Source organism: Meles meles, chromosome 9 (assembly GCF_922984935.1).
Source record: "Meles meles chromosome 9, mMelMel3.1 paternal haplotype, whole genome shotgun sequence".
Taxonomy (NCBI): Eukaryota; Metazoa; Chordata; class Mammalia; order Carnivora; family Mustelidae; genus Meles; species Meles meles.
In genome coordinates, this window is record NC_060074.1 from 11595082 (window position 1) to 11613827 (window position 18746).

General features: G+C 42.2%; 1 protein-coding gene across 2 annotated transcripts in view; it reads right to left on the minus strand.

The window, feature by feature from the left end:
* The window catches only part of SATB2 (SATB homeobox 2), a 189234-nt gene extending 170819 nt beyond the window's left edge, over positions 1 to 18415 (minus strand). Inside the window, exons 1-2 of one of the 2 annotated variants that reach the window (XM_046019461.1) lie at positions 17481 to 18415; positions 12889 to 13116 (exon numbers count right to left, since the gene is read on the minus strand). In XM_046019461.1, the coding sequence (XP_045875417.1) occupies positions 12889 to 13057 (169 nt within the window). In that variant the 5' untranslated portion in view covers positions 13058 to 13116; positions 17481 to 18415. Of the gene's footprint in view, positions 1 to 12888; positions 13117 to 14352; positions 14479 to 17480 lie in introns of those variants that run through there. The other variant, XM_046019459.1, reaches the window with a different exon arrangement.
* Positions 18416 to 18746: the final 331 nt, after the last annotated feature.

An 18746-nucleotide genomic window follows, 5' to 3' on the forward strand; every position in this document is an offset into this window, starting at 1 on the left:
CAGAAGCAGAGGGAGAGGCTGGCTCTCCACCGAGCGGAGAGCCCGATGCGGGACTCCATCCCGGGACCCTGGGATCATGACCTGAGCCAAAGGCAGCCACTTAACCAACTGAGCCACCTAGGCATCACCCAACTCCAAAAAAACTTTTTTAAAGAAAAAAGCAAAATATGTAAGTTTGATGATCACAGAGGAGTTCAAACATGAAGTATCCCTTAGTTCAAACTAAATTTTTGAGGTTCTTTTCACAGTGGGTTATCAATGCATTTATGGAGTCTTGAGACTCAATGGCTTGTTAAAATAACTACATCATCATTCATTACTGCTAAGGTTTCTACTGTCTGTCGTAATGTAAAATATTATTTTAGAGGTCTCTGAGAAGGTAACTTTTCAGGTAGTGTTTAAGTGAGACGTAGGTGCTGCTGCCCTCATTCTCACTGTCCTCTCTGGAAAATCTATTTGCAACTTAGAATCCCAAAAGTCAGAAATAGAGTCAATAAAAACCATCTTTGTACCAACATTTGCTTTATCATCTCCAGTTTTGAGATTTGCCTAAATGTTATTCTATCTAATTTAACAATTAAAATAAAAATATCCTCGATTGATTTCTCCAGTGTAGTGTTAAGGAAAGGTTAACTGTACTGAGGTTCACTAGCAAGAAATTAATAAAGGAATCAAGCACTCGGCTCTCAATAAGACAAGACTACCCAGATTTCTAGTGGGAATATTTCATAGCACAAGCATGTTTTCTTTGGGGAGTTTAACTCACCAGAATTATTAAAAATTGAGATCAAACACTGGTGCAAAGCCCCAAAGGAAATCATACTAGACTGGAGAGATTTTTATCAAATAAAAACCTGAAAAGGTGAAGTTTTTATAGTAAAAAATAAAAGGTTTTCTCCTTACAAGAGGAAATCCGACTCTCTATGCTTAAGGATAAAACAGCAAAACATGTAGGGATGTCTAATAGCTGTGTAAAAATCATCACTGTGAAGCGAATGCAGATTTCACAAAGCCGAGTTTAGATAAGCACTCATTACCATATAAGCCACTCTCGTTCTGGTACCCCAAAATGCCCCCCCCCCCGGTAGGTAATAGCAAGCAAGCCCTTGAAGGGGCAGACACTAGAAGAACAAGGAAAGAGCAAGAAAGTCAAAATCATAGTGTGTATTCTGCAGTTCCCTAAGGGTACACCGAGATCTCTGGATTGCAATACGCAGGATATTATTATTGTGACTGAGACGAAGGTAATAAAACCCAGCACACAGACTGGGGAAACTCAGGTCCCCACTGGTGGAATACTTCCCAGAAAAGATATTTTAAGTATATATGTACCTGTGAAATTTACAGCAATTACTTAAAATAAGAAAAAGAGAACAGAGAAAACTCATTATTATTTTTTCACTTTGTGATTCTTTAGACATCCCCTTTGTAATGTATGTAATTTCCAAGAGAATGTTAAATTTAATATTTAGAAAAACCTAAAGAGATCACTTAAGCTATAGCACATAAATCCACTGAAAATCTTATTTTCATCCTTAATGTTATCCAAAGGATACCATCCAGCCATAGGAGGAATGTTATTCCACTTTTAACTATCTCTGAAAATTGTCCCCAAAGCCTAAAGTGATTTATTTGTCACCTGTGGGGGGGGGGGGGAGGGTTGGTGAGGGGGAGAGAGGATGAAAAATCTTCATCGGGAAGATAATACAAGTTTCTATCTTCATTAAAGCAAAAGACACTGGAAGAATACCACACCTTTTAAAATCTGGGGTAATCTCAGATATGAAACAACTCAATCTCAAAGATTCCACCTCTAGATTCCCTGGATTCCTGATTTCTTTAACTCTCAAATTAACTTCTGAGCCCCCAAATCAAGCATATCGATGTAGTTTCACCCCCAAAGGACCAGTTTCAAAACAGATCTAATCCCACCCGCTCAACACAAAATAGCACAAAACACAAGACTAAGACTCTTTCTCAAACTCCGCATTCGATGAGAAAGGGTTCCTTTTGGGGTGAACTGAGGTTCAGACGTGTGGGTGAGCTCCAGTGTGACCGCGGTGCCTTGCCCGTCATGGAGAAAGTGGCCCCTTCCTCTTCTCGCCATCGCTGCCTGCATCTCCGCAAAGATGATGGAAGAAACTATACCTCACAGTTTTCATGCACATAAATGCATCTCTTTATTTTGTTAAGAGAAGTAGGATTGACAAAGGGATATGTTTTCAAAGAGCAAGCCTGTGTTTATTACATATCTGAGAGGCTGGCGGCAAGAAAGACTTGGTGAGTTGTATCAAAGAGAGAAGAGAGCTGCACCTCCGAGGCTTTCCTCGGGTAAAGAGAACTGTCTCCCTCAAACTTGCTTTCAAGCTATACATCAATCTTCAGTATAATTATGTTTGACAGAATATAAGCTCTTGGCAGTTAACTTGTTTACAATAAATGTTTAGTTTGGGTACATGGACTGTATTTCAGTTTTATAAATATCAAACACAAACCTACAACAGTCCCATTATGGGGCTGAGAATTATTCTGCTATAAATCTTTTTATTGGGGGGCCAAGGGAATTACTTTGCAGCTTGTTTTCCACTAACCACTCGGAACAGTGTGAAAAGAGGTACATTTATACCCTGACCCTGTGCTAATTGGAATTCTATACATTTCCATGGGAGAGCTTACAGTATCAATCCTGAACACGCAGGTCGCCTCCCTCCCACCCACGGTTTTGCCATGGTGGCAAAAAAAAAATTTCACGTGCAACAATGGTTATTACCAAAGTCACGGCATTTTCGCACGGCTCTTATTCTCAAAGTCTCCTGGGAGCTAATGGCCATTTGTGACAGCAACGGCAGGCCTTCAATGGTAAGCTCTAGTTTTGGGGGGGGTTTATAAGTTAGCTATAAAAATGTGCTTAAGGCTCAAACTTACTATATGAACGTGCCTGTAAACAGTGAGTCTTGCTGAATGTTACCTGGAGATTCATTTGAAAAGGGGAAAAAAAAAAAAAGGGTCACCTTAGTTACTCTTGTAAAGTACCTTTACTTGGGTCTTAAATGAGTATAACTTACTTTGAGAGAATAATATGTTCTTCTTATACCCCCGCAATAATAAAGCGTGTTAAGTCTAATACTACACCTGCCATCCCTTAGAGCACAAAATCTTGTCTGAGCAGAGACTGAGAAGCTGAACACTGCACAAAGCCTCATGAGTACCCTGGCCTAGCCCCACTCTGCTCCGTGAGCACTTTTCTCCTGGCATGCGCCCTCACTAGTGTTTAATGCCTTCTGGTTTTCAGAGGATGACAATTCGCCAGTGCAGGGCTGGTTTCCTCACTTGTTTTTAATTTCACAATTATCTTGTAATCACGTATCTGCATAATATTTCAACTCCAACATAGTATTAACATACAGAAAAGATCATTCTTAATTTTCCAAAATACTACTGGGGTACTGTCACTTTATTATTTAATAGTGAGATCCCAACTTGCTTCCCTCTGGTCAAGGTTATAATTTCAGGTGATGTGAAATAATTTTTTGTCTCTCACCTTCTAATAAAGAAGATGAGAAATTGATTTGTAAGTCTCGTGGGCCATCAAATTTGATTTTATTTAAAATTTTACCACATGAATTTCATACATGAGAGACAGAAGAAAAATATTTTCATTGCATTATCAGCCTCACAGGTCTTCTTAATATCAAAAGCACCAGTTTACAATGTGAACTAATGGAAAACTGTTAAATTCACCTAAAATAATCAATCCTTTTTTTCCCCCTTAATTTAAATAAGCCCTTTTAAGACCCTAACTATTTAACTGCTATTTACTTGGGGAAGGGGAGACATGGAGAAGGTGACTGCATGAAAAGGAAAAAAAAAAACAACACTTTTTTTAATTGTACAACAAAAATTCCCTCCAAGGCAAAACGACATTATGCCAAGTTCCACCCAGAATTAATGTTTAGGTTTAAATTATAAAGTCCAGAAAAAAACGGAACCACTAACAGACCCTTAAAGCTCGTGGCATTCATCACTGCTGTTAGGTTATGTAAATGTTAAAACTGAAAAACCCTTTGCTGACAAAAGTATTTTAATGAAGGTGCTATTAAGTAGACTCTCTGAACTTACTTAAAAAAAAAAAAAAAAGGCTTTTGAGCTGTTTGATATAAATTCCACTCTAACGGGGCTTATCCTTGGGACAGTTCTGGGATTGCGAGACCTCAGCCAGTAAGCGTTGACTGCCTCTTATTCCTTTCGCTTTACCATTCTCAGAAAGATTTTTAAATATTGAACCCAAGAAAATTCTTAGCTACAGATCAAAGAAATATTGTCCTCTAACTCTGTCAACAGAGTCGAACTTTGGGCTCCAAATGTTCCAATGGCCAACATTATTTGTGGTTCAGTATCCCCACAACAAGCAGGCGTTAACGCCACTGGCTGGCTAGCCCTGCTGTCATCAAAGTTGCCAGGAGCTCACAGTTTCTACGAACAGAGTAAGAAATACAGCCCAGAGTGAAAGAAAACTAGCCACTGATTTTGGCTGCTGCCGGCCGGCTCACTCCAAGCTGCTGAAAGCTCCACTCCGGGGAATGAGTTCTGGAGGCTCAGCAGTGGAAAGGATTATGGATTTAATAATGGCTCCAGAGGCTTCCAATGGAGGCCAGAGCCGATGCATCTCAAGTGATAGTCTCTGTGACCTGAGTGACTGTCAGTGAGGTGCACACATGGAAACTCCCCCAACCCCATGTATGCAGAGAAGAAATAAGGGTGCTCGCGATTCACCTTCAACTCTCTCTCCCCCCTTCAGCCTGGTTATGACTCCAGAGAAGAAAGAACAGCAGGCCCAGGGATCACACCTAACCTTTACTGGAGAGAGTTTATAGTAAGAGAAATACGTGTTACTTTGGTCTTGCATTTACACAGGTTTAAAAAAAAAAAGAAAAAAGAGGTATTTATACCTCAGATAGAATTTAAGAAAATTTGATTTCCTTTCTCAAACATCATATGAAGACAAAATCAATGAGCATTTTAATTGTCTCCTGAGCAACCACCTCCCAGGGGCTCCTCTCCTAACTTCCCAGGGAGGATCAAGAACCAAATGGTCTCTCCCCAAAACAGATTTTAGCTAATAAATGCAACAAAGTAAGCGAAAAGCGTTTCAGTTATTCTGCATCCTCTCCAAGACGAAAAATTTGTACATTGTGTGACAGGTCCACCTCATTTTTCTTAATGATGTTTTTATTATTCTTTCACTCAATTAAAGCAGAAATGGATATTGCATCTTCTGACTGTATAATTGTTATTGTAATCTGTTTTCGATCACTGCTTGGGAAATAGGTCCAAAACAACATAAACTCTCCACTGCCTCAGAAGGCAAGTCATTTTCTTTTACTACGACACTTAAAGAGACATTTATCACGCTGCTCTGGTAGCATCTTTGGATTATGATAAAAGAAGTTCTTGTTCTGTTAACCAAAAAAAAATTATATTTTGAAAACACTGCCATTTAAGGAGTTTTGATAGGAATGCTTTTTCCTAATAAGCTACAAATTTTGCCTTTCCTTATACATACAAGTAACTGGAACAAATACAATAAAAATATGCGATTTTAATAAGGGGAATAATCAAGAAATTTGAAAATCAATCATATTCAATTATAAAAGAACTGATACACTTGCTTTCTAGCCAAATACAAAAACAAGTTTAAAAAAACTCTTCTGAAGGAAGAAAAAGGTATCTCTTTTGTGAAATGTGCTGCTGGGCACATTTCACTAACTGTGCAACCGTCAGCGGGCACCAAACAGTTACTGTCGTATGAAATGCCTACTTTTTGGTAGCTTGCATTGTTTCCCCTGGACTTTTTAATCTCTGTTGTTACATTAAATGCTATCACTTAATAACCCTCTGTGCTAAGACAGAACTCCAGTCCAATGATAAGACAACTAGTTAAGGATCCAAATTTGCCTTATACCGTGAGCAACTAAAATGGAAATCTACTTGCCCCAGAGTTTTCCTAATGTGTCATAACCACAAATAAAGAACATTCTTACTACAATACGGCTGCCATAATTTGCTGATAACTTTATTGCAAGGTTCAAATTCTTAAAATTTCTATTAAAACTCTTCTTTTTTCATTTTAAGCATTTGCCAAACTAGTAACTACAATATTCACTAGTTTATTTTTAAAGTTTTAAAGGTACATACATCAATGAAAAATGGAAAAAATACATCCCATAAACCCCACTGCCATAATTATATATCTAAGGCACATTTACTCCACATTAGGTCATTTTTACCTAGTTCTTAAAAAATCTATAATAAGTAAAACTTTGCAAATGGGAAGAAAAGATACAAGTTGTAGAAGACCATTTCTGATGTAGCCTTTCACTTCATTATACTGATTTTGCCACAATTTTAAAATCTTAAAATCACTTGCTACTAAACAGCAAAACAATCCTGCTAATTGAAAACAAAAAAATTACACAGATAGAGTTCCATGCTTTTGAAAACTCCAGCATGGAACATTTTTACATAAACACTGCGTAGTGTGAGGTGCTCATGGGGCTTATTTCATGTAAAAGAAGAAAATAAATGTTTGGCTGATCACTGACAATAAGGGAACCAATGTGACTTCAGAAAATGGAAAAGAACACACTAGAGAGGCTACGTCCGTGCTTTTTGGGAAATCTGTAAGTACTCAACTGGCTTTTGTTTTAACTCATACCTCAATTCCACTCAGGGCCGTCTACTTGGACTTTGAAATATCTATCACATTACCCGTAAGTAGTAGGATGATGAATCCTTTGTATATAAAAATCCATTTTTAACACATAGACATTTTCAAGCCTCTATCGCACTTTAAAATAAAAGGAATTCACAACTCTCTTTACTGGCACCCTAAATTAATGCTGGAGAGCAGTGGTGATTGGAAGTGAGAAAGGCCCCATATAATCAAAGTCAGCAGAGGGAAATCACTCATTTTAAAATCACTATAAAGAAAAGAATGGAAGCTAAAAGGCAAACTCTCTTCATTTTTCGAGCTAAGCATAAAGGTCTTCTACTTGAAACTATTTTCACTTCTTTCTTTCTTTCTTTCTTTCTTTCTTTCTTTCTTTCAGAATAATGAGTTAAAATGTATGGGTTAGATCCAATATTTCACTGCTGTTCTTATTCTGGGGGGGGGGGGGGGACCGTACTGCCAAAGCTTCTGAAAAGAGTTTGGGCTGCTAATTTTCCGTTCACAAAATCTAAATTCCCCTTATGCATCTCACACAACTCATGAAATAATATGAAACAGTATTATATCACTGCAAATTGAGACATTTTTATCAAAATAAAGAGCGATGATGCCAACATTTCATTTGTCATTTCCCACTTGTCACTTTTCACTGACAAACTGTTACACATACAACTTTTGTCAAATGCTCCATCTTTAAATATGTTCCAAAATGCCATTGTACCTCAGCATTCATATAAGGATGATAACAAAAAGTACTGTTACCACACCTCAGTTACATAGGTATTTCAAAAAGCCTACTTATTAGACAAAAGAATATAAAGGACTTTTTATTAATTTACAGGCTATGTAGGATAAAGTTTGGCTTTCTGAAATAAGACAAATTATGAACATATTTTATGCACCTAATGTGAGATTATTAGTTATAAGAAACTTTTTTAATGGTGAAGAAATGGGTCATTTTTATCTCAGCAGAAACCTAAACACTCTAAAAAGACCTAAAAAAAATACAATTTGGAGTTCATCTAGCCCTCTAAATGTCTTTTTTATATATGCATAGAGTCTCTAACACTGAATTCTCTTTAAAAAAAATAAAGGTTTTAAACTATTAAAGTACAACCACCAAACTTGACAGTTTATCAGATATACCAAATAATTACCCTGTCTTGCCTAGAATAAAACTGACTGCCATACTCTTAAAATAACTCGAATTCATATCCCTACATCTTTAATAAATGACAATAAGTCTGTTTATATATACATAAATATAATAATATATATACAAGATATCTAAGATGTACAGACTGATTCTACTAGTCACAACCTCCTGGGAAAGGATTATATTGCTTATTTTCTACAGGGGTTAAAAAACAGATGCCTGAAGGGACATCTATGTATTCCAACACACATACACACACATTTCACTGCAGATGATCTTGAATATATAATGGTCAGTGGGTTTCTGTTGATGGAACACAAGGCTTCCAAAATTACTTGAAACATCAAATTATGCTCAGGACTTTGAGGGGCGGATACCCTATGTTCTGTTTAATGTGTATGTTCCATTGCATATATTTTTTTTAACCAAGTATATCTTTATTTTAATAACAGGCCAAGGACTAAAAAACACTTTAGAGAAGGGCTATTTTTCTACCTCAGCAAAACTACAGAGGACATGCTAGATTGTTGGATGACCCCAAAGCCTAAGTTCATTCTATTTAAAAGATCTTAAACCCTTAAAAAAAAAAAAAAGAAAAAGAAAGAATGTAAAAGAGAAACACAAACTTTTCTCTTTTGAAATAATAACATTGAGTCCTCCCTGTAAGTATGATGGGGTTCATCCTTGGCTAAAATTTAATGAGTTTCTGTCATTTTACCCAGGTTGACAATGTTTCTAAATTTCCAAGTATTTTATACATTTTAATATGTCGATATGATTATTCTTTCATATTTGCACTCCTTTCAAAAAGTAAAATGTCTCCCTACAACTGCTAATATGGTGACTGCACCTGACCTGAACTGCATTTCTTTTAATCTAAAAGGAAATGTTCCACATGTAGACAATTAAACTAACTGTTGTTGTAGACAATGTTCAGCTCTAAATGAGGCCCTGCCCAACAATCGTGATCACATTTGCTTCCCTATTTGAATACATCAGTGTGTATTGCATAATGATTTTTTTTCCCCCTTCTAACAAGACAGTTATGTTCTTCAAAGGGCTGCCTATTAGCAGAATTGGCCTACTTTGGGTCAACTAGTTTATAAGATAACTTTAACAGGCAATTTCTCAACAAAATTGAATCATTATTTTAAAAACAAATTCTTAAAAAAAAAAAAGCAAACTTTTTTCAAAAACAGCAAATATCCCTAAAAGATATTCCCAGTTTTCAAACATTTTCTCCTAGAATATAGAACACTTAACACCAAAAAATTATCAAAATTCATAGGAAAATGAAAAATATCAAAAAGATTTCTGATGTTTAATGCCTCCCATCAGCAAATACACCATCTGGTATACTCAAGCGCTGTTCATTCAGTTTAAATAAAGCTGTCTGAAAGTTCTTCTTTAAGCCAAACATTTAAAAATGAAAATGCTTGTGTTAACAATGAATGAAGCACAATAATTTATTGCTGTTAAAGCACAACTGGCCAGAGCCTTTCAGCAGTCCAGGAGGAAAGCAGAATGCCTTGCTTCCTCTGGAAACCTGACTGGCATCACTTTCATTTTAGGGTGTATGTTTTGTGACTGAAGCATCACACACAGCAGAACATTTTAGGTACTTATGTTAATGGTGGTAAAAGGGATCACCTGATTCTTATTTTCGTCATCCTTAATAATCTTCTCTTTTTCTAAATCTTCAAATAGATCTGTAAGTTTTAATCAACAATTTCACAAATATAAATTTCCCCACCATTAATCATCCTTTCTCAAAATCCTTATGGAGTGAATTACTAGCTGAGAGGGGACGCCAATTCTAGTAAGTGAATGTTACCCAGCAGGGATATAAAGCTGTCAACACCAGGGTGTTCTTGCTTGCTCTAAACGCTCTCCCAGCCTTCATATGTTTTTTAAAGAGATATTAGCCTTTTTTTTTCCTGGGGACCTTCTATAAAAGCTGACTGTCATACACATCTGAGCACTTAGTTTATTACACACATGCTTTAAAACACACTACTTAGATAAGAACAAAAACATCCTAGAAAGTGTTGTAAAGACAAAGCAAAACTGATCTACTTTCTAATTGTCTTCTAAAGCTAACGACATTGTAAACAACACACTTTTAAGTCCCCTATTAAAACGCAACCTTGAAGACTGTGACAGGGTATCTACCATCACAACTAGTTAAATCCAGACACTAAAATAATTTCTTTTTTTTTCTTAACAAACATTCTCATCAAAAACATACCAAACTGTCTCCCTAAAAATGTGAAATAATGGAAACAGAATTTACTATTGCAACCAATGTATTTAGAAACATTTATTCACCTCACTGCTTATCAAAAATAGTAAGATAAATTGCCATGTTATCGGGGCAACCAATTAACTTAATGATCTCCCCATTTTTAGGGGGAAAGCTTTTAAGAAAAAGAATCACTAAAGATTAACGAAAACACCCTCCCAAATTTTGAGCTGTATTTTTAAAACATAAATTATTAAAACCATCTTTACAACACTGACAAGATTATAATATATCTGAAAATGGCAATAAATGATAGTTATAAATGTTTTGTAGTTGTCTATGCTTATTATATTGCTTTATAAAGAAAATTTAAACAAAGAAAGGAGGGGAGAGAAATATAATCTATTTTATATTTACTCTATGTTCCAAAAAAAGTCCTTCAGTTACAAAGAACTGCTAACTAGAAATGTATTTTAAACATTCTTTTAAAATTTAAAAAGTGTATTTTTTAAAAAGCTTTGCTTTTCTCTAATCTACACACATTATTAAAAGTTATAAAGAAATGGAATTATTTCCATCTCAAGGTACATTAGGAAACTATATAAACTTAAACCCCAAAACCAATATTAACATTCAATGAAAAACTTTACACTATCAAAATATTATGTTCTAAGTTGTTATAAAGTTTTCTAAATTAAAATCATTCCAAATAATCTATTGTGCTATATATACCAAAATCCTCCTTTAAAAAAAATTTTAAAACCCACCACATGTAAACTCTTTTAACCACTTTATTATTAAGTATTATACATAGTACTTATTGAGACAAACTAATGACCATCTATTTTCAGTTTGGAAAGCAACTAATAAGACCTTTGATATTACTAAACTAAAGTTCAGAAAAAATGACTAAAGCAGCTTGTTGAAACAAACCCATTATTCTTCCTGAAGACTTAATTTTGCTTTGTATCAAATTTATAATAAGTGGTCAAATGTAAATCATAGTCTCAGAAAATAAGAAACGCAACCACTATTTTACACAAAAGATATCCCTGGTCAACGAAATCGATATGCTATCGGGAAAAAACAAAAAAAAACACTTGTTTTAAGAAATCACAGTTGCTAACAATTACGTTTTAAAATGTAACTTAGTGGATTTTAGTAGGTCTTCAGAAAGAAACCAAAATTTCGAGTCCAAGTTTTTTCTATGTGCATAAGGCCACTTGGAGAACAATCTCCTCCATAGATTTCCCAGTTTTTCAATCAAATAGTATCAGCGCTTATACCACCTTACACTTGCTTCTAACATATTTGCTATATATTTCTTTTTCATAGATGCAGACACTTAAGGATGTTACAAGGAGTCTGAAGTTATTGTTCTAGTGTCAAGATAACACATAATACCACTTTTAAAAAATGCGTTGCACTATCAAGTTTTCTTTTGCTTCATTAAAGTATATCTTTAAGTCTATAATATTTTAAAAGATATGTAAGCCACAATGTATAGCCAAATAATTTTTTAAGGCTTTAAAAATTGTGAGAATGAGTGCTTCCGGAGGGAGATGAGTAGTAATATAAGGAACTAAGGCAAACCATTCTGAATGTCTACCATGAAGAAATAATAATAGCAAACCAAGTAAAAATAGAAACATGTTATTTTATAAAACGTCTGTTTTAACTCTTTCAAAGGGCATAGAGATTTAGACTTAAGAGTCTGTACTTTGAAATACATACTATGGCTATTTAGAACATGGGGTTGGAGCTTATCATTAAGTTTGGCCATGGTTTTGCATCATTTCAGGCAGGCCAATATAAAGAATTATGTTCAATAAGCTACTGCTGAAAATATTAGGGGGGGGAACCTCTAAAAGCAAAAAAAGATTCAAACTAATGATTGATCTCAAACACAAAAAACTGCATGCCATGTCGAATTGTGCATTTTATATGTAGAAAACCAAGCAAATGGCATGAGCCTCAAAATATTTTAATAATGTTTACAATATGTATATTTATTTGTAAAATTTTTTTTCCTAATCATTTTAAAAGGAAGTGGTGTTTAAATAGTAAAATCTGCAAAAGCTTTTAACTAATATTAAATTCTTGGGAAGGTACACCAGCATGTAGCCATTAAGACTACTTTGCTATTTTTACCTGTTGTGCTTTGACACACATGTAACAAAGTTACAAACGCATATGACTTTAAACTTCATAGAAAACGGTGACCTTAAACCCTCTAAGGGCCTGACAGATCCATAATGATTCCTTATTTCCCACTTGCAATGTGGCAGGAAATATTCCCAGTTGTTACTAATTTACCCCGAAGCACTGTCCTAACGACAAAGTAACACCAACACTCCAGCTCCTGTGCTTTAGAAACTTTTGTCCACAAAAGCGATCGCACCTAAACTTCATCTCCACAACAGATACTCTGAGGCAAAGCAAAAGAGTTAAATCACTAAAAAGCTCTCTAGGAAAATCTAGAAACAGTTAGCTGGCTGTGACATAAACCTGCCAACACCTCAGCACACAGTGGCAAAGTGCCCAAAAAATGCCACCCTCTGGGTAAACCACTTTCTTGTTTTAACTCTAGATGCAGCTACCAGTTGCAGAAGAGAGGCGACGGGGGCATTATTTGGCAACCTGGAATTCACTTCCTGTAATCCTACACCGCGACAGCGCCTAATCAACCTGAACCCTGACACCCGGGCCATTATCGCCGGGCCGCGGGGCTGCGCGCGCCTCCCCGCTCCGGGCTGTTACCTCCCACGGCCTTGGCCACGGCGCCGTTGGGCCTCCCGCGGGCTCCCATGGGGCTGCCGTTCTGCTCCAGCCGGGCCACCTTCACCGGGGGAGGCCCCTTGACGTCGGGGCTGCCGCTCCGCCGGTCGGGGCTGTCCCGCAGACACGGGCTCTCGCTCCGCCGCTCCATGCTGCTCCGACTCGGAGACAAAGTTCCCACCGGCAGGTCGCAATAAAACGCGCAGGGACCTAGGGAGGGGGCGGGGGGTAGGGAAGGGGGAGGGAGAAAAAAGAGGGAAAACCGCTCACACACGTGATAGACGTTCAGGCCAGTGGCAGAGCGCTGCACCACAGCCACACAAACTTCCTCCCACGCTGCCTGAGGGGCCCGAGCCGGGAAGCGGGTCCCCACCTTACACTGGGCGGCCCCAAGGAAGCTCGAGGAGCTGCGACACTGCCCAGTCCTTCTCCAGGAGTCAGCTCTCGGCGAAGGCCACCAGGCCAGCGCCCAGGGGCGCCCAGAAGTGGCCCATTCATTGGGACAGGGTTGGCATAAGCCGATCTCGGATGAGACAGCCTTGCCGGGTGGGGGTCAGGGTTGCGGAAGAAGTGAACTTCATAAAAAGACAGGTCACCCACTCGAGGAGGGAGTGGGGGATGTACCCGAGTCCACGAGAAACCGAATCAACCACATGAGGAATGTAGTGTGAATGGCGGGGCAGGAGCCAAAGGCCTGGCATAAGGACTCCTTGAATCCCCGCTTTTACCTCGACCGAGCAAGTCTTGAGACACAAACACACTTTGCACAAAACCAACCCCAATTCCACACTAAGGAGCGTCCAAAAACGTTTCGGGGTATTCACCAGAATACTCTCCGTAATCACCTTCGCCACAATGGCGGGGGCTACACTCGTTATTATTTTGGAACGTCCTCATGTTCTTCCGATCTTAAGTGATTTTTTAAAAGCTCTTCAGCATAAAACACAGAAGCAAAAAGCATTTAAATTATTAGGTCAAGGAGCGGCCGATGAACCCCAATTTAAAAATTTCTCCAAAAAGTTTTCCTCTGGGTCTCTTGGCCGGCAGCGCGCTGCTCCAGGAACCCGCGGGTCTCGGCACCCCTGGATTTTGGGGGGGCGGCGGAAGAGGAGGAAACACCTGATGAAACGGCACTCCCATCGCCACTGCCATCCCCGAGAAGCAGGAACCCTGCACAGCAAAGTGCGCTAGGAACCCTCGCGGGCGCTCTCGCCAGGAGAGGAGCCGCGTGTCGAGGAGACGAGGTGGGGGTGGCAGAGGGGAGGTGAGAGGAGAGACGCGAGAGATGCGCGCACCGAGCGGGAGGGCTGCGGCCGAAAATTCCGCCCGCACTCCCTCGGCTGCGCTGTCCGCGAGGGCGAGAGCTGCCGGGAGGGAACTCAGCCGGACCCGGGGCTTCCCCGAACTCCCGAGCTTGGCGTGGGAGTCCTCGCCCTGCGTACTTACTGCTCACGGTCTGTCTGTAACTTGGCTGGCTGAGGCTCTGTCCATGGAGCAAAAGTAGAGAATCCAGGGTGGAAAGTTTCTGGTGCTTTGCCTTGCGGTGTTCTCCTAGTCTTCTTTCCTCTTTACTCCTTCCCCTTTCCTCTTTCCCAGGTCCTAACGTTTAAGGTCCTGGGTCAGGATGTCTTCTAGTGCAGAGATGGTTGTTATGATGATGATGATGGGGGGGGGGGGGGGTAGGGGGAGGAGGAGGAGGAGAGGGAAAGGAGGGTTCCTCCAAAGGGGCACCCGAGCGAGCGGGGGAGGAGACGGCGGAGGAGGGGAAAAGAGAGAAGGAGACTGAAAAAGCCTTTTCACACCTTCGGGAAGGAGACCCTTTCTGGAGAGAAAGGGCTGAGGACTGGGAGGAGGCGGAGGCGGGCCGGGGCTGCCGCTTCGCAGGTCTGCTAGTTCGCGAGGAGGCGCGGCCGGAGCCTTAGGGCCGGTGTCACCGAGAGCCGAGAAGGCGCAGGGACCCGAGACCGCGCGCGGGAGGAAACGCGGCGGCTGCCCAAGCTGTCACCTCCAGCCTCTCCCCTCTCGGCCGCCGCCGCCGCCAGCAGCCGGAGCCGGACTCACTGACAAGCCGCAGAGAGAGATACACTGAGAGGGAGATGATTATTAGTTGCGTTGAGTCATCAGGCAAAGTGAGTCCTTTTGGGTTGTCCTCGGTTTCCGATTTCTCCCCCTCCCCCTTTCCGTCCCCAGATCTAGCGCCTTCAAAATAATAATTTGGGGTGGGGGTAGGGGAAGTCTCTGGGTTATTTCGGGATGGGGGTTGGGGGGGAAAGATCTAAACCCAAGCCAGACTGGTCCACCGCAATGAAGGAGGAGAGTGGGGGGCGGGGAGGAGGGCTGGGGAGGTTGCGGGGGGAGGGGGGCCCCGCCTGGCAGGAAATTAAACATCAATCAATCAATCGCTGTGAGCCCGGCGACCCAAACAGCGGCGGGGCTGAGGAGGAGGCAGAGGGACTGGCGAGGGGCGGGTGGGAGGCAGGGAGGAGGGCGGAGGAGGAAGGGGAGAGTCGGCTGTAGCAGAGCGGTGTGGCGAGGACCGCGCGCGTCGGGCGGCAGAGAACCGATGGCAGAGAAGCGAGTGCCGCGCGAGGCGGTGGCGGAGGCCGGCGGGTGGGTGCGCCCGGGTGCAGGCGGGCGCCGGGGCTCCGGTCCGGTCCTCCTCCTCGTGGCGGGTCCTGGGCGCGGCCGCCTCGCCCAGCCCCGAGGCGCACTCGTCCCGGCGCGGAGGCGGCGGCGATACGGCAGGCGCTGGTTGCCTCGTTTCCCGGCGGAGGCGCAGACCGACGCGCAGTCGGCAACCGCGGTTGCCGCGGCTCCGGGTTCTGCTAACTGCGCGGAGTACTTTCGACTTTGGAGATAGGAGGGCTATCGCCTCCCCCACCCACCGCCTCCGCCCACCACCCACCGCCTCCGCCCCTCCGAGCAACTTTTCCCGACGCCTTTGAGCTCCCCCTTCGCGCGGAGCCGGCCGTCCGGGCCCGCCGCGCCGCAGGACGCGCGGCGAAGGCCGCTTCTCCCTCAGAGCCGGCGCGGCCGTGGGTCCAGAACAATAGCCCGGGTGTCCTGGGTGGCAGGAGTACCGGCGCGGCCCGCCGGGCTGCGGGTGGGACGGGAGAGGGGGCTGCGTGGGGGGCGCAGGGCGGGGGACATCCCTGGATGACGTCCCTGGAGCGCTCGCGGCGCCGGCGACATCTCGAGCAGCTCAGCCCGGGCCGCCTGGAGGCCGTGACGCGGAGGCTGTGAGGGCGGTGGGGCTGCCGGTCCTCCAGCTGCGGGTCGGGGACTCCTGGGACCCAGGCGGCTCGGGCACTAGGCTTCGAGTACGGGCGGAGCGTGCGATGAGGACCGGGTCTCCTCGTCCCGGAGGAGGCCGCGCGGGGGCGTCCACAGCAGGTCCCGCGAAGGTATAACCGAGCCACAAACTTTTGCCGACTCCCGCGGCCGCCCGCAGCCCGACTCCAGCCTCGGTGCTCATTTAAGGTGGCGCAGGCACTAGCGGAGCAGGCCGAGCTCCGGCCACGCTTTTGTCCCTGAGGTCCCGCTTCGGCGCGGGACCTCCTTAAAGAAAAGCACGTGGGCAGGGGCCGCGGCCCCCGCAAGACGCCCGGGGCGCCGGCTTACACTCCTTGTGCCGACCTGGGGCGGGAAAATGAGGACGCGTCCCCGCCCGCCTTGAGGCCGGCGAAGCCCCTCTCCTGGCGGCACCTCCAGTCCCTACCGCGCACCTTGTATCTCCTTCCTAGACCCCTGGACACGGAGAACTCCGCACCATCTCGCCGCCTGAGCCGCCGGTCCCCCTTAAGAAGTATTGGCTGTACGGCGGCGCCAGAGGGCCAAACTAAATTCGGTTTTGGGAAACGCGCTCCGGGGGTAATTCTGGAATTCTTGGGCCGGTGCACAGACAGCGGCAAGCCGCGTCAGCCTAGCGTGTCCGGAGGTAGGCCGCCGTTTGCTCGCCGCACCTACCCGGTGGGCGGCGTGCGCGCGGCCGTCCCCTCAGAGCCGAGGCCTGGGAGGCGAGGGAGCCTCTGGAAGAGAAAGGGTCCCAGAAACCAAACCTGCCCCGGCCTAAGTCTCAACGCCCAGATCCCGGAGAACCCCGCACCCAGGCGCCGCCCACCAAGTTCCGAAGGAGCCCGAGGCAACCCGGGAAGCGGTCCGAGCCCCGCGGAGAAAGGAAGCGAGCTTGAGAGTAGACCTTCGGGGAGCCACCCTGGGAGTTTTAGGCAGCATTTTCTTTTCCCTGTTTCTTATTCCCCAAACCCCATCTCCTCCACCTCCCAGAACGAACGGGTTAGAGAAAATGCACAAATCGAAGTCTGTGAGAACAAAGTGGCTCAAGTAAACCAACTCGTGGTGGTATAGCTAAAAGGTTTTTGGCTGCAAAGAAACAAACTGTAAGTTTGATCAACAAACTTTTTTTTTTTTTAATCTGTGCTTTCACGTCGGATTGGGAAGGGGGTTTTGCACAAAGCAACCACCCCTGTCAAAGTTTGAGCCCGTTTTCAAAATGGGGAGAGGCGCAATTCTTATAAATATCTTAACAACGATAACAATGCTGTTTCTTTCCTTACCTTGGTGTTGAACTGCAGAATCCTCCTGCGGATCAGTGTCCAGGAACTTAGAAGAAATGGTGATATTAGGACTTCAGTACTTCTGGAAAAAAAAAAATGCAAATGGTTTAGCCAGGATCTTTCCTGTCTGATTCGTCACTATTATTATATCTGATGATGCGAATGGTTGGAGCGATTCAATCTTAAGTCATTAATGAGCTATTTTATAAACACCACTGTCTGAAGATCTTCATTTACATTTTGCGAAGGAGATCACTTCGCTAACCTCACATGCTTATGTCAACAGCATAATTATGGGACTTCAGTCACACATAAACAACACAGCGGTATTGTTAATGAGTTAATATTTTATAAAGTGTAAATATTTTATTATGTTTTGAAGGGAACTATTGATTCTAAATTATTAAACCCCTGAGAAGGGTGACTTAAATAAAGTATACAATTAAGTACAATTAAATGTACGTGGTGGCTAGTTTGTTTTCAGACTCTGCACCCTTTTAAATTAATTGATTTTCTCATTATGAGAGTTTCTTCTTGTCCATTTTTGATAGTGACCAAAACTATCATTTTGGGCAAAAGAACTCAAAATGTATAAAGGTGCATTTAGCATGAAAGAAAATATCGGAAACCATGAGTTATTACCAGAAATATATTTTTAATATTTGCAGATTTATGTTTACTAACACATTTTACAAATTTCTTCTGATTTAAAAAAGGAGAATTCTAGAAAGTTTTGTGATATATGCGTGGTATGTTCCCCCCCCAGTTTTGTCCCTAATAAAGGCCTTTTCTGTTTCAAATTACATAAGCTTTTTACTGCACAATTTTTGTATTGACCTTATTTCAACTGAAGTAAGCAATTTTTTTCACCATGTTTAATTTTGACAATAAGAAATTTTGAAATAACATTTTTATCTTTTGTTAAGACTTTCTAGTTTTTAAAACAGTAAATAAATTATGATTCAAAAGTTTTGTTTGGTTTCGTTTTATATTCCTCAAGTGGTTTATTTCCAAACATTTTTTAAAACAAAATCACACTCAAGAAAAGAATTGGTTTTAATTACGTGTTTTTTAAAAAAATAGGATCGAAAATGCATTTTTAAACAGATAGTTTGCCCCAGTGCTCAAAGCATAAAGTTCACATTGGGGGACATTTTTATCCCTCGTCTTGCTTCTCACTGACGTTTCTGTCGGGAATCTAAGACTTTTTCCCCTCTCCTCCCCACCCCCAATTTTTTTCATGTCACTTAGTCAAAGGTCGCCTGT